Source organism: Malaclemys terrapin, chromosome 1, assembly GCF_027887155.1.
Source record: "Malaclemys terrapin pileata isolate rMalTer1 chromosome 1, rMalTer1.hap1, whole genome shotgun sequence".
In the NCBI taxonomy this organism is placed as follows: domain Eukaryota; kingdom Metazoa; phylum Chordata; order Testudines; family Emydidae; genus Malaclemys; species Malaclemys terrapin.
In genome coordinates, this window is record NC_071505.1 from 231,822,283 (window position 1) to 231,849,254 (window position 26,972).

The 26,972-nt window shown below is 40.1% G+C and overlaps 1 protein-coding gene across 1 annotated transcript in view; it reads left to right on the forward strand.

Annotated features, from left to right (window-relative positions):
• OCA2 (OCA2 melanosomal transmembrane protein) overlaps positions 1 to 26,972 on the forward strand; it is a 344,911-nt gene that overhangs the window by 227,268 nt on the left and 90,671 nt on the right. Inside the window, exons 19-21 of the mRNA XM_054016529.1 lie at positions 17,719 to 17,846; positions 24,665 to 24,724; positions 25,346 to 25,450. Of these exons, the coding sequence (XP_053872504.1) occupies positions 17,719 to 17,846; positions 24,665 to 24,724; positions 25,346 to 25,450 (293 nt within the window). The remainder of the gene's footprint in view (positions 1 to 17,718; positions 17,847 to 24,664; positions 24,725 to 25,345; positions 25,451 to 26,972) is intronic.

The following is a 26,972-nucleotide window of genomic DNA, read 5'->3' on the forward strand; positions in this document are numbered from 1 at the left end:
TTGGGTCCTGTGAGGATTTAGTGGTGCCTTGCACTCCCTTTGTTAAAACTGAGACTATTTTTTTCAGGGCTTACAGCTTCGCAGTCCCTATCTCAAGTGACTCTTCTGAGGCGCACCAAATTTCCAAGGAATCCAAGTGACCATGTTGATTTTAGAGGACTTAGAAATGTCGACCTTTAAACAGAAGTAATGACACAACCTTAAGTATAATGGTGCTGCTGTGCCACTATAATTAATGTTAATGGGGGCCTCAAGCTCACACCATGAGGGCTTATTGATAACTCCTGAACTTAATTTTAACTATCAGTTACATATTATTGTTACTGAACTTTTGCTGCTGTGATTCTCCTTGGATTTTCAGTTCTCCAGTATATGGAAATAATTTTCTTAAAATACAACTTATCATATACTCTAATGCTTCTGTTAAAGTTGTGCAACATTTTTGCTCACAAAAAGGAAAGTGGATCTTAGATGGGTGTTTATTTTTCCTGCAGAATAATATGTTATACAAAAGTTAGAGTGTTAGCAATCTAATAACTTTTAACTGCATTTGGTAGAGTGAATCAGAAAGATTATAGAATTCTTTATCAAACCCCAGCATTGATATAATTTTTCCATTATGAATTAGAAATCACTAAGATAATTTGCAAAGGCTGATGTTTTAATCTAAACAATAAAATCAGCATATTTAACAGCCTTATTAAATGCTAGCTGCCTTCCTGTTCAGTTTTCTTGTATCCCTTCATTAATTTACTTAGTTCTATTTATATGCAAATACATATGTTAATGCAGTGTTAAGGCTCAGACTTTAAACAAACAGAAATAGAAAATTGAGAGTGAAGGTTCCCACAACAGCCTTCATTCTACCTCTTCTGTATTTGATTTTTTTAAAGTAACTTTTGTTTTATTCTGTTGGTTAAACCCTCCAGGGAAGATACTCATTTCACTATAGGTGTGTACAGTGCCTAGCACAATGATTTTTGACTATGGCTCATATGTGCTAGCATCATACATCAATTATTATTTATTTATATGTTTACACTTTATATGTAACAGTTGCACCTATGTAGCATTCTGTACTATTTGATGTATGATCTGGTAATGAGATGTTGTTTTTGAAGTGTATTTTTTTCCCCTGAGTCTTGCATGGATGTAACATTAACAGATTTTTTTCACATAATTTTCTTTGTTTTTTTTTCTCTTTGTATGCCTTTCAACCTGTCCACAATTTGCTCCTCTGTATTACTCTAAAGCAGTGGTTCCCAAACTTGTTCCGCCACTTGTGCCGTGAAAGCCCCTGGCAGGCCGGTTTGTTTACCTGCTGCATCCGCAGGTTCGGCCGATCACGGCTCCCACTGGCCGTGGTTCGCTGCTCCAGGCCAATGGGAGCCGCTGGAAGCGGCGTGCGCTGAGGGACGTACTGGTCGCCACTTCCAGCAGCTCCCATTGGCCTGGAGCAGCGAACCGCGGCCACTGGGAGCCGCAATCAGCCGAACCTGCGGACGCGGCAGGTAAACAAACCGACTGGCCTACCAGGGGCTTTTCCTGCACAAGCAGCAGAACAAGTTCGGGAACCACTACTCTAAAGTGAAGCTCCCATAACTTGGCTATGTGCTATTCATAGGCCACACAGTTTCTCTGCAGAACTTCCTTTCCAACTCCCTCCCCAGTAGAATGGTTTTTGAACCCAGTTTTACATTTGGCCTCCACACCATGCCCTGGGAAAAAGTTCCACAGGTTGACTGTGTGTTGTGTGAAGAGGTACTTCCTTTTGTTTGTTTTAAACCTGCTGCCTATTAATTTCATTGGGTGACCCCTGGTTCATGTGCTATGTGAAAGTGAATAAGGGAGTGTTATTTATCCTTTCTCCAAACCATTCATGATTTTATAGACGTCTATCAGATCCCCCCTAGTCATTTCTTTTCCAAGCTGAACAGTCTGTCTTTTTAATCTCTCCTCATATGGAAGCTATGCCATTCCCCTAATAATTTTTGTTGCCCTTCCCTGTACCTTTTCCATTTCTAGTGTTTCTTTTTGGAGAGGGAGCAGGCTGCAAGCAGTCTAGGCTGTTTCTTTCAACTTGTAGACAGGGAACAAACCAGACTTGCCTTGGCTATGGATAAAGGGGTTAAGCGTACGTAAAGGAATATGTGTGTTGGGCTCTTTGTTATTTTAAATCCACTTCTCTAAGTGCTGTGTACCTTATGGGCAGAATAAATCATGCTTTGTTTTGAAGTAGCTGTTTCCGTATCACTGCAAACACATGCTGTCACAGGCTCCGGGAGGATAGCTCCTGCAGGTGCCAGGCCCATTGTGCTAGCTAAATAACACTGCTGACAACTGCGAGTATAAACCAGAGACCCAGCTGGATATGGTTGGATTATGAGATCCCACCCCAAGGCAAAGTGGAGGCACAGGCCTGCCACATAATACAGGTGCACTTCGGGGACTGCAAGAGGGTCTCAGCAGGAGTAGCCTACTCAGGGGTTGTGACAAGTTGTTCCAGTGGTTAATTACCCTCACTGTGAAAAATGTGCACGTTATTTCTTGTCTGAATTTATCCGGTTACAACTTCCAGCCATTGAACCTTGTTATACTTTGCTAGATTGAAGGGCCTTCTATTATCAAATTTCGGTTCCCCCCATACACACTTATAGATAGTGATCAAGTTACCTCTTAACTGTGTCTAAAAATTATAAGATTGAATTGGTGAACTCCTCTGTGCTCACACTTGGGTTCCTCCTTGAGAATTAATTCTCATTTGTATTTTAGATTCACTGCAGTTCAAACCTTTGGCTGTGCCATACATAGCGTTGTTCTTAACTTCCAGTAATTCTGTAAAATTTTGTCCTTGAAACCTGTGTTGAGTGCTGCTCGGCTGCACCCTAACATTGGCCCTTTGAGTGTTCCTCTCATGATCAATGGGATCTTCTGTTGTTATAACATTTAAATCCTGTGACCCGAGCACTGTAAAAAGAGTGCATTCATTGTTTTCATTTCATTTAATCTGACTTTTGCTTTATTCAGTAAACTAGATTTTACAGGCCTCCTCTTTATTTTATTGCCAATGCATTACATTTAGAAATGTGTTGAACTATTGTGATTACAAAAGGCCCTTGTTGTGTTGTCCTTTCTTTGGAAACCACTTGTTATATTTACTGACTCGTTTACATAATGCTCAGGAAGTTTTGAAGAAATTGACAAGAGAAATTAAAGACTATAATTCGAAAGGGCACCAGCAGAATAAAACCAAATGACGTCCATAGAGTGTATTATGCAAATTAGAGTGGAAGTTTTGTCTTTATACAAAAATGAGTGACACCTCCAATTCAGCTCGGTGAGTTTTGCCCATGTAATTTCTCTTGATTTTCAGCCTGCTGTTGTTTAAACAGACATGCAGATTGCCAGCTTTTACAGTAGTTTCTATGATTGAACTAGTGATTATAACAGACTAGTGGTTGAGTAGCCAAGTATAGCGCTTGCTTGGAAAATTGCCTAGTGATGAAGAAAGCTCTATGTTGCTCTGGAGTCTCACATAAACTTGATTAGAAGTTATAGTTGTTACATTGTACAGTTGTATAGAAGTTACATTCAAAACTAAAAATTTGAATGTAATATGCACTGCACCAATGTTTGTTCTGCTTAGAAACACTGAGCCTGATTCTCCAATCACTGCACCCTATGAAACCTAAGCATCTTCCATCCCCTACTTATGGGTTCTTGTTTAACATGTTTCAAAAAGTGGATCTCAGAGTTCACTAGTTCATAGCAGAAGTGGTTCTTCCTCAGTACAGTTGAGGAAAATAAGCAGGGAATGATGTGTACAGAAGCTTGCACAGATGCTGACAGTGCTGCACCTAATTCAGATGACTTAAATCTACAGGTCCAGGACTAGGCAAACCTACCTATGAGTGACAAATAGGAAACTTTTCATAACCGGTTAAGTTCTACACAATTTAAACTTTGTGAAAAAGTCACATCCTTATGTAAAGAGAATATTCCAAATGTGAAATGAATGTAAACTGGGGAGTGTCTTTCTGAGAGTGTAGACAGCCTGAAAAAAATGAGGTGTCTATGGGTTATTGCCCCAATCTTGTTACTAGGACACAGCCTGAGCAACTGACCTGTGTATTAGGGAGTTCCTTTGGGGTGGGTGTGAAGGGATTTTCCCCACCGGCCACCCCACCTGAGGCAGGGCTGTGTAGGGACCTCCAGAGCTGCCAGGGAGCAAAAAGGAGGATTTATGCCAGAGAGAAGTGCAAACAGCCTCCATTCATCTTGAAAGGAGTGTCAACTCTAAAAATCTTTGTCTTTCTCAGTTTTACGCCTCAGCTTGCTGTTCTAGAATTCTGGGAGGCTATAGCCACCACCCAGCACTAGTAGTAAATAGGGTAAATCTTCTGATACTGCCATACTGCATGGTTGTTAAGGGTTGTACAGCCCTATCATCTTTCATGTGAACTAAATTAATGTAAATAGTAATGTGTAAAACTAGATTGATGCTAGGTAAAAAAAGAATGCAGGGGGGGGGAGTGGAGGGAATGTTTTGACATTTCAGTTTAGAAATTAAATGTTATATCAGATGAGTTTTAGGGATACTTAAGGTGAAAGGTCACTAATTTAAAAGTTTGCTGCTGTCTTGGGTTTCCTTCTTCCAAAATGTTTGGAAGCACATTTTAAATAACTGATTTAGGGTAGCACATGTTAGCTTAGGAATCAAGAATATCAACTGTACTGGGAAGGCATCTAGAATATTAAACAAAAAAAGATTGTGTATCACACATTTTAAGGGAGGCTAAGGCTTTGTGCCAAAATAAAAATTCTCAAGGTTCATTCAGTATTCATAGCCTATTTCAATGTGCCTTTTGTGTAAAAAGTGATTTATTCTCTTTAATCATTTGCAGAATTTAGCGTTTTCTTCCGAAGTATCTAGGGGTGAAATATTAATAATTTCCCATACAAATGAGCTTATAGGTATTGACTGCAAAGTAACTATTCACAGTGATATTTGAATCTCACCCGCATTTAAGTTCTTAACAGCTAATATTTCTTCTTCCATCATTTTACTTCTAAAGCATTCCCATATGGTTTAGTAAATTAGAGGGTAGGACAGAAACTCCAGGGACCAACCTTCTTTCACAAAGCTTTAAATAAAAGGTTGAACAAACTAATTGCATGAAAAATACTTCATACATGTTAATGCTTCTGATTTTTTGGCCCTAATACATTTGTCTGAGGGAGACCTTCACTATAAATTGCATAGCTGATACTATTTATGAGGGTGGTGGTGGTGAATTAGAAGAACTTTAATTTTACTAGGCTCTGCCTGTCTGGATTTAGGCTCTTATCCAAGGCCCACTGAAATCTGTGCAAGTCTTTATGTTGACTTCACTGGGCTTTGGATCTGATCCTTAGTCTATTGCATACACAGTGTACTGATGAAATTAGGACAATTGAAAACTATAGACTCCTCCATTTGTTTATGATAATGTGCACAGGATTATCTCAATTATGTCTCCATCAATAGTCATGAAGGAACGTCTCTAGCCATTCCATTGTTTAACTCTATATAATATCTTTTGGTTAGTTCTGAACTCTACCATGCCTCAACCAAAGGCCCCTCACTGTTCCTAGAACATTCTAACCAGTTCCTTTCTGACCACAGTCTGCTAAGCAGGTCTCCACAGGAGTTGATTAATGCAGTTCCAGCTCTCATTGCCTGAAACCTCTCTTGCCAGACACTGGATATCCTTTTTCCCTTTTTCCTGACTTCCAGTGAATACCAGCTGAATTGGCTGGGAAGCTCCTGCCTTCAGTCAGCCCTTTCCTCAGGAGCTGATGGTTGAATGTCTGTTCTCTTCCCTGGTCTGCCTGCAGGTGAGCTGTTTTGCTCCCCTTTTAAATTCCTCCTCCAGCTTTGTGCAAGCCTTGCAGGTGTGATGGGATGGAACTGGTTGAGCCCAGAGCAGCTCCTTAACCCCCTGTGGTCCTGGGTGGGGTTTGTGTACCCCATCACACCATCCCAATCTCTTTTGTATGTAGTAATTCCTCTTGCTAATTTTTCACAAGTGGTTCTCCTGCCAAAATTAAGCTGCCAGTTTCTACAAGTGAGGCTGTCTCCTTAACTCCTGGCGTGAAAATGATGGACAGCAGAGTGGCACGTTGAGGCATTCTGACTTTTAAGGATTTCCACCCATGAACTGCCTTCTATTATTTCATCTCTTATGGCATGTAGCAGTGCTGAGTTAAGCTGGCTGGAAGCCGTGTCTTGGATTCAAGAACAAAAAGGCACATGAGTGACTTGCACATTTTATTTTGCTGCTCTCTGATGTACATCATGTAGAGATTTGACTGCCATGTGGAATAAATACTAGCTTTCTGTTTTGATTTAAGTGTGTAGGTGTTAAAAAGAGGGTGAACATAATGGTTTTTAAAGTATTTGGCTTATCCTTATCTGACTGTTATATATATAAAAAAGACACCATTCTGCATAGCACAAATAATTAGATAAAGTGAACTATCTTTTCGCAATAATGAGAGTTAGCATTTTGGAATGGAGCCAGATTCTTGCAATCAACATTGGTTTGAACACAGAATGTCCGGTCCAATCCATGCGTTCTTGACAAGTTAACTTTGCAACACTTCTATTTGGAATGTGTGAGAGAAAGGTGTCTGCTTTCAAGGGCACTCCTAATATTCATCTCTTTTGAGGCAAATTTCCCAAAATAGGTGCCCAAATTATGCCTTCAAAATGTGCTTTCATCCTTGCAAAACAGACATTGTCCAGACAGTTGCACAAAGAGTGACTTATAATTGCGTGTACAAATGCCTATGTTTTCAGTACAACTTTTGTTTTGTGAAATGTACCCTTTCAATCTAAATATTCAAACCCCCTTCATTTTATTTTTTGACTCATAAGGATGATGTAGGATATATATTTTAATATTTGTCTTTTTAAAAATCTGGCAGCTTTTACTGAGGGAAGGCTGTGTAAAACGATGCAGGCATATATACTTGTGTAACATAGGAAGTCATGTAGCTGTTACATCTGTCCATACAAATCTCCTGTAGCTAGGGCACTGGTAGTGACCTGAGGCATTTGGCCATCTCAGATGTCAATGTTTAATTGTGTTTGTCACAGAATTCTACCTTAAATATCATTACACCTTCTATCACTTGGGTTAAACAGGACTATCACAAGATTAGTGAGTGTGGACTTTGTAATGCAATGGTGGATGTGATTTCTCCACTCTGACCCCACAGTGACCAATTGCTATTATTTTAACAAAAGGTTACCTGAATAAAGCCCAGTTGACCTTGGAATTTTAATCTGGTGTCACTCATACTGTGGATGTGCTGATCTGTGGCTGAAAAGCAGCTGGTCTTGTTGTGTCTCCTTTTCTCCTCATTCTATGCTATGGTCTTTGCTTTTTCATTTGATCTCTTCCCTCCACCATGGGTTGTGGTTTCTTTTCAGCTCTCTCCCATTCTTTCCATTCACTCATGCTGGATGAAGCTACCATTGTCACATTGCAAACTGCCCTACACAATCACCATCACAGTTTCATCCCTGAGGCAGTCTTAAAATGTGCTACTGCAAGTGGCATAACAGCCTAGAAATCATTTATATATAGTGAGACCTGTTTTAAGAGGCCAACAAATATCACTTACTTAACAGAAGAGATCTAATAAAGACGGTACAAGATTGTGTTCAGGCAACATTAGAAAGTCTATTAAAGATTAAAAATACTTAGCTGGTGCCAACATTTATTATTTCTAAAAACTTAACACATGTTCATACAATTTGAGTATTCAGGTACATATGGTAAAGTAACAGTACTAAAATTAAGATGCTTTAAAATACTTCAGTGCAGTACAATTTTATTTTACATTCAGAACTGTTAGAAAAAGAGAGTCCAGGAGAAGGGGTTCTTTCTGAGTGGAATTTTTCAGCATTTTAGTCAACATAAATGATTTTGAAATAGCATAGAAAGTACATTTATAAAGTTGTGGATGATACCAAGCTGGGAGGGGTTGTAAGTGCTTTGGAGGACAGGATTAGAATTCCAAATGATCTTGACAAACTGGAGTAATGGTCTGAAATAAATAGGATTTAATTCAACAAGGACAAATGCAAAGTACTCCACTTAAGAAGGAATAATCAATTACACAAATACAAAATGGAAATGACTGCCTAGGAAGGAGTAATGTAGAAAAGGATCTAGGGTTATAGTGGATCACAAACTAAATAAGTCAACAGTGTAACACTGTTGCAAAAAAAGCAAACATCATTCTGGGATGTATTAGCAGGAGTATTGTAAGCAAGACAGGAGAAGTAATTCTTCCATGCTACTTAGCACTAATAAGGTCTCAGCTGGAGTACCGTGTTCAGTTCTGTGCATCACACTGTGGGGAAGATGTGGACAAATTGGAAAAAGTCCAGAGAAGAGTAACAAAAATGATTTAAGATCTAGAAAACCTACAAGGAAAAACTGGGTTTGTTTAGTCTGGAGATGAGAAGACTGAGTGGGGACATGATAATAGTCTTCAAGTATATAAAAGGTTGTTATAAAGAGAAGGATGATAAATTGTTCTCCTTATCCACTGAAGACACGATAAAATGTAATGGGTTTAAATTTCAGCAAGGGAGATTTAGGTTAGACATTAAGAAAAACTTCCTACCTGTCAGCGTAGTTAAGCATTGGACCAAACTACCTAGGTAGGTTGTGGAATCTCTGTCCTTGGAGGTTTTTAAGAGCAGGTTAGACAAACACCTGTCAGGGATGGTCTAGATATACTTAGTCCTGCCATGAGTGCAGGGGACTGGACTAGATGATGTATCGAGGTTCCCTTCCAGTTCTACATTTCAGTGATTCTATGTCTTTGATTTCATTAATGGATCCAAATAGTTCCACATTTTGTGTGTATTTGTCTGATCGATCTCTCTCTCTCTCTCTCTCTCTCTCTCTCTCACACACACACACACACACACACACACACACACATTAACATATACTCAGTGTTGATGTGTACTCAGGTTGCATGTGTGGAGTGCATGTGTACTCAGGTTGCATATTTTTGTAGAGGAAATATGAGGCTGTAATTAAAGTTTTGTATTCTACTGTGAGGGAGATTAATGTGTTGTGTGTTTTTTCTTGTGTTGGAGGCCGATGGAAGTTCCTTGTGAAGATGTGGAGTCTATCACCATCCGTGGAGATGTGTTTGGGCATTAGTGAGTGGTTAAGAGATGTTCCATAACTTGGCATTACCTAATTTTTAGATATGACATCCCTAGCAAAGTTTCATCCCTTGCAAACAAATTTTCATTTGGGGAACATCCTGGGTTTTTGATACAGCACATATAAGATGTATAGTTTTCCCCTCTTGATGGGGTTGCTGGAGTGCTGTGGTGCCCCAAACCTTCTTAATATACTTAATAGCATGCAAGGTGTACCATGACTTGAAGGAAAGCACTGAAGACATGTTAGTTGCTAGCCCTGAACGTACCTGGTGAGTCCCAAAAACACACACATGCACAAATCACACATACACACAAAGTTATGAGTAATAGTGGTCATTTTGACTGAAGAAAATTTTTGAATACACTGGAAAAGATAGGAGAAAAATCATTAATAATGGTGTTTAATTGCAAACTGATTTTGTTAAATGCACACTCATCACTAGCTGGTGGGGAGTTTTAACTATATGGAAAATGCGAATTATAACAGGCCATCCATTTATCAGCAGAAAGGAACTGACGAAAAGTGAGAGACGGGAAAAAAGTTTTCTTAAAGGGCTAATTTTTAATTAATTTCAATTCATAAACCAAGTAACAGATTTATTTACAAATTCCAGAAAATTCAGTCTTTACTCGCAAATAATGTGCTGTAAATTTGGGAAAGCTGCACTGTATTCATCTTGCAAAACAAAGAGGCTGAATATCTTCTTTAACTGTAAAATAGACTCCAGCCTTAATATAGAGGTACTATTTTACCTGTATAATACACACATATCCGTTATATGCACAAATGGCTGTGTACATACATATTCCCGCTGCATGTGGTGGTGATACCAACATAACTAATTGGAGAACCATGTGAATTTACTACATGGGCCTGCAATGGCAAAGAATTCATCTACTCTGGGACTACTTCTAAAATTCCACACCTTGAGGCTTCAACAAACAACCACCTAAAAAGAAAAAGGCAACCTGTCAGAGAAATTTGTTTCTTTGTTTCTCTCACATGGGGGAATTTCCATTCAAAATTACTCTGGCCCAAGTTCTAGAATGGGGCAAACTTCACCAGTGATGGGTTTAAATTTCAATATCTTGTCGCTGCACAGGGCTAGCAATGGAATCTCTATACAACTGGATAGGGAAACTTCCAAGCTTGCTAATGGAACCCAGCATCTGTTTTGCACATTGATATTAGGCTTTCAAATCATAACATTTTTAGGTAGAGAAAAATACTTTTGGTTATTTATACAGATTTTCATGTCTCCCTCTGGGCTCTATACTGCTAGGCTAATATTAAATGAGGCCTCAATCTGGTAAAGTATTTAGGCACATGTTTAATTTTAAGCATGTGAGTAGTCCCTTTGAAGGCAAGAACAGGGCTGCAACTCATAGTACTAACATTTTTTTGAAGCTCAGTAAAACGTAGCTAAAACTTGTTCTGTAACATGTTCAGAATAAATGGTATTATTGTGTAGTATTGTTTTTATCACCACTTGTTTGGGATGATCTACTTAATTTACTAGTGACTTTGCCAGTGCAGTCACACCAAACTCATGCTAATATCACTTTGTATTCTCTGTGTGTGTACCTATATCATATAAAAAAAAGTTGTCTTCACTGCAAATGTGTCTGATGACTTGCACAAATGGAAACTCTGGATGTGCCCTTAAGATTTTCATGCAAAGAAAACTATTTCAGATTACAACAATTAAGATGCATATATGGTTTCTAAGGATTTCAGATTCTTAGAAGGATGCTCATTTTATCAAGCTTTTCAATTTGGATGTAAGCCAAATAATATCCCAGTTATTAAAAGCAACAGTTTTTTCTTAATTAGTCATTTGCAAAGTCTGCAGCTGCCATGGTTATCTTTCCCCTCTCCTTCCTCATATTCTAGACACTAATTCAAGTGCTTGATTATTTTCAAAATAGAAAGTCAGCTTTCTTTTGGGCTGCAATAATATTCTGTTTGCAATGAGAGATTTTTCTGTGCTGAAGATTTTCTTTCTCAGTAGAGTTTAATGTCAACTAAACCAAAGCACAAAACTATTTCTGTTTTTTCCTGGGGCAGTGCAGAATATGTGCACATCCTTCCTGTGTAGGAGGCATCACAGAATTTTCAGAGTGCATGATACATTAAAGTTTCATGATAGTCCTATTTCTCTACAATCAATAGAAACTGTAACTGTATCCCGTAGAAACCATAACTGTACAGAACAGGAGTTTAAGATCAGTCCATCAAACAAGAAACACACTGACTGATTTATTTCTCTCTCTCTCTCTCTCTCTGATCTATTATATTTCTAAAACACAAACCATGTAGGATGTAATAGAAATGGGATGAAATTTAATAGTGCAAAGTGCAAGGTCATGCATTTAGGGACTAACCACAAGAATTTTTGCTGTAAGCTGGGGACTTATCAGTTGGAAGTGACTGAGGAGGAGAAAGACTTGGGTGTATTGTTTGATCACAGGATGACTATGAGTGGTCAATGTGATGCAGCTGTGAAAAATGCTAATACAGTCCTAGGATGCAGCAGGTGAGGTATTCCCTGTAGAGACATTATACAAGGCATTTTTGAGACCTCATCTGGAATACTGTGTGTAGTTCTATTCTCCCATGTTCAAGAAAGATGAATTCAAACTGAAACAGGTGGAGAGAAGGGCTATGAGGATGAACGGAGGAATGGAAAATCTACCTTATGAGAGGAGACTCAAAGAACTTGGCTTTGTTTAACCCAGTGTTTCTCAAACTGGGGTCGCCGCTTGTGTAGGGAAAGCCCCTGGCAGGCCGGGCCAGTTTGTTTACCTGCTCCGTCCGCAGGTCCAGCCGATCGCGGCTCCCACTGGCCGTGGTTCGCTGCTCCAGGCCAATGGGAGCTGCTGGAAATGGTGCGGGCCAAGGGACTTACTGGCCACTGCTTCCAGCAGCTCCCACTGGCCTGCAGCGGTGAACCGCAGCCAGTGGGAGCCGCGATTGGCTGGACCAGCGGATGGGGCAGGTAAACAAACCGGCCCGGCCCGCCAGGGGCTTTCCCTACATAAGCGGCGACCCCAGTTTGAGAAACACTGGGTTAAACAAAGCCAAGTTCTTTGAGTCTCCTCTCATAAGGTAGATTTTCCATTCCTCCGTTCATCCTCATAGCCCTTCTCTCCACCTGTTTCAGTTTGAATTCATCTTTCTTGAACATGGGAGAATAGAACTACACACAGTATTCCAGATGAGGCTTCCCTACACAAGCGGTGACCCCAGTTTGAAAAACACTGGTTTAACCTAACCAAGAGAAGGCTGAGGAGAGAGATGCTTGCACTCTATAAATACACCAGAGGGATAAATACCAGGAAGGCAGAGGAGTTATGTAAGTTAAACACCAATGTAGACACAAAAACAAATGGATATAAACTCTCAATCAACAAGTTTAGGCTTAAAGCAACAGAGGGTCCTGTGGCACCTTTAAGACTAACAGGAGTATTGGAGCATAAGCTTTTGTGGGTGAATGCCCGCTTCATGAGATGCAAGTCTTGATAGTTTCCCCATGGACGCAGATAGTTTCTGTGTCCCTGCAGGGTACAATGGGCTCTGAGAGTCTTGAATAGAGTAGCCAGTCTCCACAGTACCCTAGTTCCTTAAAATAGTTCAAGATTAGGGAATGGACCCTAAACTGGAGCAAGGATGAGCGGGAAGCCAACTGAGTGCACAAAGCTCTGACGTGATATGTTCTCCATAGCTAGTCCATCCCCAGAAGCTGTCTGCCACGCATTGCACAAAGTGGAGTTTCTAGTTAACTTTGATAGACACAGACAGTCCTGGAGAAAGGAAGTTACTCTAGTCCAGTCAGAACACAGTAAACCCACGGAGTGATTAGGTCTGTATCAGTGGGCGTGGTCCCCTGGTTAGCTGGATTTGGAAGAAGGCACCATTTCAGTCTGGTTTCCATGGACTAGGGCTAAGTCTAGTGATACGTGGAGGCCTCTTAAGGCAGATGATTTAAGAGTATGGCCAAAGTCTTGATTAAACTCCTTGAAGTGTTTCCCTGTTCCTCACTTCTGTTTTGCCTGGGACACAGTATGTGATGACATAGATTGCGCCTTCAAAGAAAGAGATGGAAAGTTGTGTGTAATTATAGTGCGGGGGCATGATAGCATAATAATTTCTTTCCTAGTGTCTCCTGTACTACATATGTTTAAAAAAGAGAGAGGTGATATGATTGCTCCCTGTACAGCTGCACATGTGAGAGCTTGAGGGCTAGGAGCTGCTACCCATCACTACTCTGGGATCTGCTAGAGAGGAATGAAGAAAGCCACACTGGAGGCTGTCTTGTAGTAAACGTGTGTGTAAACCTAATACAGTTTATAAAGACTGGCAGTAACTTGTAGAAAAACATCCTAATAAAACATTGGCACCATGTTAACAAATGAGTTACAATATGCTTCTCTATGCAATTCAGTTACTTTACATAAACATTAGCAAATAATTATTCCCTCTGTATAGCACATTTAAGGTGATTTGTCTTCATGACAGGCAGGAAGAAACAAAAAAATGCCAAGATATTTACACAGATTGCTCCAGAAATATTAAGAACTGTTAGTTCTTAAATGTTCCAGGTTTGCTAAATGTTACACTTGTGCAATATGGGTCTAAAATGCTGCCATTTAGCACTTGGTTTGTATAGGTATAAATGTTGAGGGTACGATAGGGGCAAAGGTGGTGGAGAATCAGGGCTTTGGGACCTAATTTTACCTTTATACTTGAATCCAAAACTCGTATTGTCTTTATCTATGTGAGGACAGAACATCGTCTCTCTGTTTGGTTTTGCTGTGGTGCAGTAGTGGCTGAGACTAGATAGTTGAGAGAGAAATCAGTTAATTCATGTGAACCATTAACATCATAGTCTTTATTTACACTGAAAGATCTTTAGCTATGGTGAAGATCACACCAAGCAAGTCGGAGTTAATTAATCATTTAATTTGCATTAATAGCTTACACTTTGTTTTTAGTTTGGAAGGCAGGAAGGATATAATAGAGTTGTCAATGGCGATAGCCAAGGGATGCGATGGACAGAGATTAGGAGTTCACCCCTTCTGTGGATACTGCTAAAGCATCCCTGACCTTGAACAACTTTTCTTCCTGTGGCTTATAAATATTTCTAAAGAGCTTAACTTCTTGCCTTTGGAATGCCCAAGATCAGTGTTTCTCAAACTGAGGTCGCCGCTCGTGTAGGGAAAGCCCCTGGTGGGCCGGGCCAATTTGTTTACCAAGAATTAACCCGTCCGCAGGTCAGGCCGATCGCGGCTCCCACTGGCTGCGGTTCGCCAGTAAGTCCCTTGGCCCGCGCCTCTTCCAGCAGCCCCCATTGGCCGGGAGCCGCAATCGGATGGGGCAGGTAAACAAACTGGCCCGGCCCATCAGGGGCTTTCCCTACACAAGCGGCGACCCCAGTTTGAGAAACACTGCGCTAGCAACAGAGAGTCCTGTGGCACCTTTAAGACTAACAGAAGTATTGGGAGCATAAGCTTTCGTGGGTAAGAACCTCACTTCTTCAGATGCAAGTAATGGAAATTTCCAGGTGTCAAATTTGCAAATGAACTGGAGCTCAGCAGTTTCTCTTTGGCGTCTGGTCCTGACGTTTTTTTGCTGTAAGATGGCTACCTTTACATCTGCTATTGTGTGGCCAGGGAGGTTGAAGTGTTCTCCTACAGGTTTTTGAATATTGCCATTCCTGATATCTGACTTGTGTCCATTTATCCTCTGGCGTAGTGACTGTCCAGTTTGGCCAATGTACATAGCAGAGGGGCATTGCTGGCACATGATGGCATATATAACATTGGTGGACATGCAGGTGAATGAGCCGGTGATGTTGTAGCTGATCTGGTTAGGTCCTGTGATGGTGTTGCTGGTGTAGATATGTGGGCAGAGTTGGCATCGAGGTTTGTTGCATGGGTTGGTTCCTGAGTTAGAGTTGTTATAGTGCGGTGTGTGGTTGCTGTTCACCAGCAACCAACCTATTCACCAAAGAGAAACTGCTGAGCTCCAGTTCATTTGCAAATTTGACACCATCAGATCAGGATTAAACAAAGACTGTGAATGGCTATTCAACTACAGAAGCAGTTTCTCCTCCCTTGGTGTTCACACCTCAACTGCTAGCAGAGCACCTCACCCTCCCTGATTGAACTAACCTCTTTATCTCCAGACTGATTTATACCTGCCTCTGGAAATTTCCATTACTTGCATCTGAAGAAGTGAGGTTCTTACCCACGAAAGCTTATGCTCCCAATACTTCTGTTAGTCTTAAAGGTGCCACAGGACCCTCTGTTGCTTTTTACAGATTCAGACTAACATGGCTACCCCTCTGACACTTGACTGCGCTAGCAGTTAAAGTCTAGGGGGAAAGTGTTTATATAGTAGAACATAACATAATATATACATGACTATTTTACAAATCCATTAAAAGGCAATGAAAATTTCTAATTAGGATCCAATATTATGTGGCTTTATAAAGGCCTTTCTTGACATTCTAATGAGTGCTACATAACTAAAAGAAATTTTCTCTCTAATTTTATGCATGCAGTATTTTCAACAATTGTGCTGTGCTCCAAGGATCACAATTAATCTAAAATTCCTTTGAAAGCATGCAATATGTTATTTAAAGTTCCAAAACTACATATGTATTGGAAGAATAAAAATTGCATCTCCTGTGTAAGGGAATCTTTGTATAGAACTACAGTGGATCTCTTTCTTTAGGAACTGAAGGGCATCAGTCAACATTTGCTAACTTCATTAACGGAGAGGATATTTGATCTGTATGTTTCTACTTTTATTTTTTAATCAAATTTAGATGGAATGTCATTGAGTTTTAATTTTAAACCTTTGGATTTTCTTAAAAACTAGGCTTTGTTTGCCAGATGCTGGGAATGGGCATCAGGGGATGGATTACTTGATGATTACCTGTTCTGTTCATTCCTTCTAAAACACCTGGCATTGGCCACTGTTGGAAGACAGGATATTGGGCTAGACGGACCATTGGTCAGACCCCATATGGCCATTTTTATGTTCTATGTTCCTTGGGGACAAGGGAAGCAGAAGCACATATATACCAGATGAATGGCCCCAGATCTTAAGTGCATGGAATCAATCTGCTGTATTTTGCTATTTCACAATATCAATGAGCTAGAAGTGGCCTCTTAGAAGGCCATTTTATGTATCTATCTGTCCTGTGGCAGGATCTTAGTATCTCTAAATCATCTTCAGTACTTGATTATTAGTTTTGACTTTAAGATTTCTACCAGGAAGGATTTTTTCCCCTAGAGGTATAATGTTCCAACTATAACACTTTGATAGAGATGTAGGAAATAGTCACAACAAAAAGAGAAATAACTTGAAATGGTGAGGAGCTTTGTGCATATCATTAACAATTCAAAAATGATGTATATCAATAGTTTTTAATCCAAATATTGGCCCCTTATCCAGTCGAGTTTCCTTCTGAGCAAAAATGGGCATATGCCTAGTGAAAATTCTCTTTGAAATCTGGTTTTTTAGCTTGAAATTTGGCATAGTCCCTTGGCAAAAATTGCCATTTCATGCACAGACAGTTCCAGAATACATTTTTAAATAATGTTGACAATAACCCTAGAGTATGAGTCAGGAAATTCTGTGGTTGTTTTCCCTGGTTGAATATTGAGCTTTGAGCTTTTAGACATCTGTGGATGAAAAGAAGTGTATAAGTGTATTAATGTATGCTGTGTTATTTTAGTCATGATAGTCCCAAGATATTAAACATAGAAGGTGGGTGAGATAATCTCTTTTACTGGACTACTGTTGGTGAGAAAGCTTGAAAGTTTGTCTCTCTCACAAACAGAAGTTGGTCCAGTAAAAGAGATTACCTCACCCACTTTGTCTGTCTAACTGTATTAACATCTATATACAGTATATATGTAAATGTCGGTACATGAATACTCCATATATACATAGTTTATCACTGTTTTTAAGAGAGAACCCCCTATCCTGGAATAGCCTTCCTTTCCTCAGTTTATCCTTTAGCCAAAATATCCTGTATGAGGAGGACTGGACAGAGAACGCCTTTCAGTGCCTATCCTAATCAGATGGAATTTTATTTGTGAAGCAAACTCAGTGGATTTTTCAGCAGCACAAGATGCTTCCTCTTGCTAAAGCCTGAACATACTTGTTGATTCCTCAGCACTCCCAGAAACTGCTGGCCCCAACAGCATAAGATTGTTAATCAAACGTGGATCTCCTCCTCCATTTGTACAAGGTTTCTATTTCTACATAAATCTAGAACATATTCTTGTAAAAGAGATTTGTGAAATTTCGTTGCTACACAGTCAGCACAAAAAATAGGTCAGAAAATGTTTAAATGAAAAATGTGTTACTAGATATTTTATGTCCTTAGAAAAATAAATGTGCATCTTAGACAAATCTAGAAAATGTAACAAATACTCCCTGTTCTCCTTTTTTAATGCAGGGTGGATTGCAATGTTGGGAGCTATTTGGCTACTAGTGTTAGCTGACATCCATGATTTTGAGATGATACTAAACAGAGTGGAATGGGCAACACTTCTTTTCTTTGCAGCACTGTTTGTTCTAATGGAGGTAAGAAGAATTAAGACAAAAATGCACTTAGTCCTCTTTATTTTTAACCAGTGATTTCTATAATCTGGACAGTTAGAATTGCAAGAAGAACTCGAATAATGGGGGCAAGCATCATCCTGAATAGAGGGCTCACACAAGAAGGGGGTGAAAGCTCTGTAATATTTCTGTTAATAGTTTAGTTATAATAACAGAGAACAGAATTATGGAATGGGGAGAGCTGCTCTGGAGTGAAGTCTCACTTTTCATTATAACCTGGATTTTGTCCTCTTCCCCTTTCTCTTCCATAATTTCTAATAAGGAGAGGGTTAGTTTAAAACTTGACATGTGTATTCCATGTGACCAGACAATTATTTTTTAACCAAGTTTAAAGTTATTTAGACAAGCCATAGAAAAAACAGAAGTTAGTCGTAGTTTGAAGAAATCTCACTTTTCCCCATATCCTGACTACAAAATGGCTCATCTGAGAGGCTTCAAATGAGATTTGTTTGAAAACGGTTTGTGTGATCTAGCACACAAGACCAAATTTCAAATACTGAAAATCATCATTAAAACATTGAGTGCAAGTGAGGCTTGAATAGTTTAATTCGTTGTTTGTGCATTCAATTTCTGAATGGCTGGTTGATTCAATCACATTTAAGTCACTATTTCAGAATGTTGATGTGAAATTTTTGTTTTGGTTTGGCACAAATGTTTGGAGAATGGGTGATCTTCGTATGAATACCCGCATTCACATGCAAACAAGGTGATTTGTGCATGCACAAGAATGCTCGGTATTCACTAGTCATTATTCTGTTATAAAAGTTTCAATCTTCCAATCGTGGTGTAGAAATAAGGCCATGATCTGACTTAGGTGAACAGTCTCACACCGTGAATAGTCAAAAAGAGCAGTTTATAAACAACTCATAATTTGAAATTTGTTTGCATAGTCAAATAACTATAAATAGCAAATAGATGTAAAAAGAACAGGAGTACTTGTGGCACCTTAGAGACTAACAAATTTATTAGAGCATAAGCTTTCGTGGACCGCAGCCCACTTCTTTGGATGCATATAGAGTGGAACATATATTGAGGAGATATATATACACACACGTACAGAGAGCATGAACAGGTGGGAGTTGTCTTGCCAACTCTGAGAGGCCAATTAAGTAAGAGAAAAAAACTTTTGAAGTGATAATCAAGATAGCCTAGTACAGACAGTTTGATAAGAAGTGTGAGAATACTTACAAGGGGAGATAGATTCAATGTTTGTAATGGCTCAGCCATTCCCAGTCCTTATTCAATCCTGAGTTGATTGTATCTAGTTTGCATATCAATTCCAGCTCAGCAGTCTCTCGTTGGAGTCTGTTTTTGAAGTTTTTCTGTTGTAAGATAGCCACCCGCAGGTCTGTCATTGAATGATCAGACAGGTTAAAGTGTTCTCCCACTGGTTTTTGAGTATTATGATTCCTGATGTCAGATTTGTGTCCATTAATTCTTTTGTGTAGAGACTGTCCGGTTTGGCCAATGTACATGGCAGAGGGGCATTGCTGGCACATGATGGCATATATCACATTGGTAGATGTGCAGGTGAACGAGCCCCTGATGGTATGGATGATGTGATTAGGTCCTATGATTCTGTCACTTGAATAGATATGTGGACAGAGTTGGCATCGGGCTTTGTTACAAGGATAGGTTCCTGGGTCAGTGTTTTTGTTCCGTGATGTGTGGTTGCTGGTGAGTATTTGCTTTAGGTTGGGGGGTTGTCTGTAAGCGAGGACAGGTCTGTCTCCCAAGATCTGTGAGAGACTCCAATGATAGATTGCTGAGCTGGAATTGATATGCAAACTAGATACAATCAACTCAGGATTGAATAAGGACTGGGAATGGCGAGCCATTACAAACATTGAATCTATCTCCCCTTGTAAGTATTTTCACACTTCTTATCAAACTGTCTGTACTGGGCTAACTTGATTATCACTTCAAAAGTTTTTTTCTCTTACTTAATTGGCCTCTCAGAGTTGGTAAGACAACTCCCACCTGTTCATGCTCTCTGTATGTGTGTATATATATCTCCTCAATATATGTTCTACTCTATATGCATCCGAAGAAGTGGGCTGCAGTCCACGAAAGCTTATGCTCTAATAAATTTGTTAGTCTCTAGGGTGCCACAAGTACTCTTGTTCTTTTTGCGGATACAGACTAACATGGCTGCTACTCTGAAACCAGCAAATAGATGTGTATATCTGAATTTATTTATGAACAATTCATCAACAGAAAAATGGGCTACATTTGCAGCAGATATTTGTCATGAATAAGTCAGCTAGTTCTGTTTAATATACCAAATAAGGAGTTCAAAGCCTAGTAAACTGAAAGATTATTGGAGGCTCTGATCATCGGACAGGTTGCGATCAGCAGAAAGGAGTTCAGAACACCACTCGTTCATCTATTGTGACCTAGTGCCACCCATTCAAATACATTCTCACACATGCAGTTTCTAATGCTATCCTGAAATGTGTTAGGCAGGACTGGGAATCCCTACTGAAGTCACCATAGTTTTATGGTGCTAGCATTTTATGTAAGTCACATTCTCTGATCTACTGTTTTAGCTTGAGTTTAGATGTTTTTATTTGAGCACAGTGTGGCTATAACGTAATGTAGTAAACCATGTTGAAAGCAGTTTTGCCATTTACTGAAATCTTGCAGTTCCTATTGATATAATCCCCTGAACTTTTTTTTATAGTTTCTCTAGTCACTGGTGGGTATTGGAAGAATGGTTAACAAAACAATATTTCTTCAGGCTCTCTGGAGCCATACTATCATTAATTTATGAAACAAACTGGGACAGATGAAATGCTCCTTGGAAAAGTGGCAACCACATTTAAACTCTTCCACTTACAAAAATTGGGGAGAAAGCTTTGTTGCTGATAGCTAAATGCTGAGAAGTTTATTTTTGAAATGGGTATTATTGGAGTGTAGACGTGTAGGGTTGCGTGGCCGCCCCTCACTGTCAATCTCCGAGGGGGGGCACGCCTCTTCGCTGTCACGCACCTGCAATGGCAGTCTGTACAAGGGGAAATTAGCTGTCTCTAGGACTCAAACCCTCAGACAGGGTAGAGTAGTGAACAGTTCAGAGGCCGAGGCCCAGGCCCTGGGGCATGGCATGGCACTAAGTACAGTCTAGGGGGCTCTGGCAAGGGGTGAGCGCCCCAGCAAGCCAGGTCTCCTGACCTAAGGAGCGTGGAGTATTGCCACCCCAGGGGAGGAGTAGCAGGGGGGACGTGGGCCCTTCCCAACTCCCAGCCTAGGGCCCTAACAGCGGCAGAGTGGTCTTCCGCTGGGTCAACGGGGATCCTGACCATAACACGCTGACCTAATCTCTGGCAGTGCTGCAGCCAGACTTGGGTCGGCTGCCCCTGGGGCACTTCCTATACTCCCCCTTGGGTGTACCTTCCAAGGGTCATCGTCCGTCTCCCCAGGGTACACTGCAAGCGGCAGTCCCAGCAACTCCTCAGCGTCCAGCGTGTCTGGACGTATGGGTAGCTCGGGGCCCTCCTTTGGACAGCAGAAGTCTTCTGCAGGCTCCTGCATCTGCGGTGGGGAAAACGTGTCCATCTCCTTTGTCAGCTGCCTCCCAACTGAGCTACAGGGCCCACCTTTTATACTTTCTGTTCCTGTCCTGCCCCTCTGTTTCTGGTGTGGAGAACGTGGCCTTCCTGGTTCTGCCCAGCTGGGGGCAGCTGGCTGCCCCTCACTGTCAATCTCTGAGGGCGGCCATACCTCTTCGCTACATGGAGGAAAAGCTCAAATGTCATTAATGTTGTTGCTACTCTGTACGTTTCGTTAAAAATATGAAACTTTTAAAGGGGCACGCAAGTAGAAACCAAATTTAGATATGTTTAAAAAACTAATACAAATGTTTAATAGTTTTAAATTTTCCAGTAAAAGAGACTTTTCTTTAGATTAAACATTCCCTTCTGGTGTTTGTAGAGTGTATAGAGGAATTTAACTGAAAGATGTAGTCATCTGTTTTCTGGGTACTGCAACATTAAATGCAGAAGCGATTCTTCCCTCTTTCAGGGTCAGCAGTGAGGTAGCTGCCATTTTGTTTTTCATTTCAAATGCAGAACATTATATAAGAATCACTGTGCATCCTCTCCTTTCCCCTGCTTCCCTCTGTATTTATTCTCTTTTTCTAAAGTAAAAGTAATCTAGACTAAAAGTACAATTTTTCCCTTTGTACATGTGTAATTAATGTACAGCACAGTATTGCTCTAGATATTCTAACTATCTTTAACACAAGGGACTTACTAGGTAGGACACTACAATTATCCTCAATTCTTTTTCATGAGTGCCATTATATCTTGATCTTCCACCAGGGATGACATCAGAGATAGACCTAAAAACTGAAAGACAGTTCCCCTGTCATTGCAGTGTCATTCTCCCTAGTACCACACAAAAACATGGACATTAAGTTTGAGCCTAACTTCATATTTGGAATTTGAATGTTAAACCTCCTGGCCCAGAAGGAGAGACTGCTGGCAGCTGAACCACACTAATATCTCTGGCTCAGCTGTGTTACAGCAGGTGCAGCACTTTTTTGTAGCCTTCTGCTCTGACAGTGCTGTGTTTGACTCCCAGTTGCTCATATTCAAAGCTATGATGAATATTCTACATGCTGGTTCAATAGGGGAATGGAGAGAGTAAAATAAAAGGTTAGAGGTACTCAGACTGAGGGTTTTGTTTAGTTTGAGAGAATTGATTGTTCTTTCAGGGTCATCTCAATTGTATGTGTCCTGTGCCTCTCATATCACTGTCATATGGTGCCTGCTCTCTTTCCCCTGTGACCTTCCTGTACTCTTTTTGTTCAATAACCCACCTGAGCAGCTGGAGTTTGAGGGTGTAGTAGGAAATGTACCTGAAGAAGCTTCAGATGACTGCTCCATTGTTGCTTAGTGTAGCACAGGAAAACAATTATAAGAGGCTAGGCTCTTTGGAGCTGCCAGCAATTCTCAGAAGCTATGAAAATGTAGGAAATTTGTATCCGTAACAGACAGGCCATCAGCATTAGGTAACAAAATTTGTATTAATAGAGCTTCTGAGCCTTGGGATGGGATACTCAAAAGTGCGCCCCAATCCCATTCTGGACATGCTGGAAAGGGAGGTGACAAGTCAGGGGTCTGCTTCATTATGCAGACTGTCCACAGTGGCATAAGTTAGAGGAGTCCCATGACTGTTCTGAATCATGCTAGGACCAGGCCAGTGCAGAATCAGGGACCCATAACTTTCTCTTCAATGCCCGCCCTCCTCTTCTGTGCTGAGCAGAGCTAAGAGGTGAGAACTGAGCTTAGGGTCTGGGAAAAGGGGAAGAGTTTGGGGAAAGCTGAAGATGGGAGTTGGCCTCTAATAAAAAACTGGAAACTAAACATTCAGTGTGATGACCAGTGCACATCCCTAACTAAGATCTAGGCAATAGAGAATGAAGTTTAGAACACTGATTTTATTTGTTTTGAGTTATTAGTATTCTCCCTTGGTGGGGTTCAAATTTCTCCATCTCTGCCATAGAATATGTGGTTCAATAGTCTGGTCTGGACTGATGGAGTAAATAAAGAACAAGGGTGTTTTTTTTTTCCTTTAACATTTACATTCAGATCTAGGGTATAATGTAGCCACTTTGTGCTGTGCTGCCAGCATAATCTTGATCCAGGGCTGGTGGACCCTTGGAGGATAACTATAATGCAAGAGAGATGGGATTCCTCTGCTGCCACAGAACCGGTGTAGAAGTTCCCATGCCACCCTCCCTACACCAATATAGTGGTATGGGCAGGGCATCCCTATGCTGCATCTGTGATAAATGAAAGGAGGGGGGTAGCTCTCTTTTATGGACACCCAGCCAGTTAGCTATAAATCCCTCTTGGTATTTGTGCACGTGTTGTTTAATTAGCTGATGGCAGCAGCTGATTTCCTTTGTTTTCTTTCTCAGCTCTTCCCTCTGGGGGAGGGGGGAGATGAAAGGGCTTGAGGGTACCCCACAGGAAGGAATTTCCAAGTGTGCCTTCCTGGGTTCTCAAAGCGGTTTTTGCACTTGGGTGATGGCAGCAGCTACCCATCCAAGGTCAGAAAAAACCTATAACCTTGGGAGTTTAATACAAGCCTGGAGTGGCCAGTTTTAATTTTTAGAATCCTTGCGGGCCCCCACCTTCTGCACTCGAAGTGCTAGAGTGGGAAATCAGCCTTGACAGCATCAATATTTGGATGTGGTTTCATCCCTTGAAACTGTTAGCAGCCAGTGTAAATTAGAGCAGCCCTACATGCAACAGGCCTTGGACTGGAAAAATGCAAAGGTGAACTTCATGTAACTTTGCATCTCCATATGCTACCTCCCTGACTTGCACTATGTGTTTCTTGGCAGTAGCTGAGAATGTGACCATTAATTGTTTTTTGTTTTTTGGGTTCTGAGTCCAGCTATTTTACAGAAATTCTTTCTTTTTCATTTTTCTTTTTCTTTCTTTCCCCTCTTTTCTTTCTTTGCTGGGAATAAGCCACAAACTTCAGCCTGAACTTTCCAAAATTTGGAATATTTGCTCTAGGTTCTTGGTTCATATCTATCTAGGGTTTCTTTAGGTTTAAAATAATTTGCACTCAAGTATTCAAACAAAATGCATCCACTCCAGAAGAAGGGAAACTTTAAACCTCAGAGTGGTGTTGTTAATGGAGATGAGATGTCTGTGCCCTACATTCCCTTTAGAGAATCTGGTTGACATTTCAAATGCTTTAAAGTATTTGTTTCAACTGCATATTTGCTCACGTACTATTGGTTGATCTAAATTTCTCTCTTTTAGGCTTTGGCTCATCTTCATTTAATAGATTATATAGGAGAACAGACAGCTTTGTTAATAAAGGTACATTTCAACGTTTACAGTTATTTCATTCCCAAGCTAGAGAAATATTTGTATGGCTTTAACAAATAGACTGACTAATCATTGCATATTGAAGGCTATGTGAAGGGTTGTAGTTCTGCATCAGATGTGCAATGGGTGCATTTCATCCTTCAGTGTGAATGGTCTTCAATATACATCGTGTATACCTCTCCAAAGCCAGAATATATGATCTTATCTGAATAGTACGTCTTTTCTGTAGTTTTAATTCATAAAACAAGGTGTGTGTGTGTGGGGGTAATGTACAGAGGAAAAAAAAGCTGTATAATTATAGCTGCACAGGACATTTCTTGTATGAAACATAAACGTGATTGTTAGAAATGTCACTTGCTGCGTGCCTCCTTTCCCGCGGTTCTGTTGAATCGGTAGAATTGTGTATAAATCCTTCAGTTATTTCTTTTTAAAAATTTATTTTATATTCATATCACCTTTTTAAAAATGAGTGTGTTGATGATTTAGTGAAGAATCTGTACAATGATGCCATTAGTAGCACGCAGACATATCAAGTTATTGCTAGAGCTGAAAAAAAATGTCGGCTAGCTTTCAGTTTAAATGGAGTTGTAACTTCATTTTTTTTAATACCAGGTGGTTCCCGAGGATCAACGCCTAGCAGTTGCTATCATTTTAGTACTCTGGGTCTCTGCTCTGGCATCCTCCCTAATTGACAACATTCCATTCACAGCTACAATGGTATGTCTCTCTTCAGCAGATGCATTTCTTCCTTCCATTATGCGCAGTGAGTCCAACTATTTGATAACAAGCTTGCTTTGTGAGACCTTAACTGTGTTACAATTCCCCCCACCTCTTAGAGGCAGTGAATATTATTACTGGGCTTATTCATCCCATTTAGGCATTTCAGTGGCAATTTGAACATGCAAATATCAGATTTGCAAATGCCATTATGATGATTAAGTATTAAATTAAGTGCTCCATTGTACTTGCATTTTTGCACTGGGCCTGGGCTTCTGGCCTTTTAAGTATCTGGCTCTCAAATCTTCTTCTTCTCGCATTAAATCCATAGTGTCAGTTCATAATAATTCATAATGACAATGAATAGTCATTGGACCAAGGAAAGAGTGAGAACTACTCTATAAAAACTGGTGCTTAGGGCACTAACCTAGAATTTGAGAGACCCAAGATCAAGTCCCTGTGCCAATGCCCATTTAATTATTTATATAAAAAAGGAACAGCTTCAACAGGAGAGAATCGGAAAGGCCCAATCCAGTAGAGGAGGAGGAGGCAGTCTGCATTTGCAACCTTTAGCCCAGTGGTAAGGGCATTCTCTGCAATGTGGGAAACTGAAGTTCAAAGCCCTTCTCTGTATCAGGCAGAGAGGGGAAGTGAACTTGGGTCTCCCACATGCCAGTTGAGTGCTCTAACCATTGGGGCTAATCTAGTTTGAGCTGAATGGGAACAAAGAACTGGAGCCACACAAGAACAAAACAAAAAACGGATTAAGAGAATTTATGGAATCTCTCCATTGCTTAACAAATATGATTGATTCTAAATACAAGGGTCCGTGGTCGAGCTGAAAACAAGAAGAGGAGGCTGAAATTTGACTGATGGATTGTAATCCTAAAAGTCTTTTGTTCACTTCAAGCATTTAAAATTGAAGATCCAGCTTTCTACCCCAAATCTACATTTAAAAAGATGATGATGTCACAGTTAATTTAATTAAAATGATGGAAAATTGTGGAAGTAAAATCGGACAGCTGAATTCAGCATTTTGTCAATGTTTTAGAAACATACACTTCTGTCCATCCAGCTCAGCAATAAAGTGTGTTTTCAACACATTCCAATAAGTTTGGTCTAAACTTTGTAATAGTTACATGTTGTTAGAAAAAGAGCAACAAGAAGAAAACTCCACAATAAGTTGGTTCAGTGGTTTTCAAACTGGAGTACATGAGCTCTTAACAAGGGGGTACATAAGAAAAATCCTGTAGTGGCATATTTTATTTAGTGAAACTTGGCAATAAATCATAGGTATATTATGAACCTACCTCAGATGGCAGTACACAGTAGATTACATTATTTGGAAAGAGTTATGCAGCCTAAAAAAATTGAAAATCACTGTATCTATGTGTATCTAAGGACAGATACAAAAGAGTAGGGCCTACTAGTTCAGAAAGTGGATACTCAATTATTGTATCTCTTGTGTTTTATGTACAGAACTGTAAACTTTTCATGCTGGACAATATGTCTGGCTGTTTAT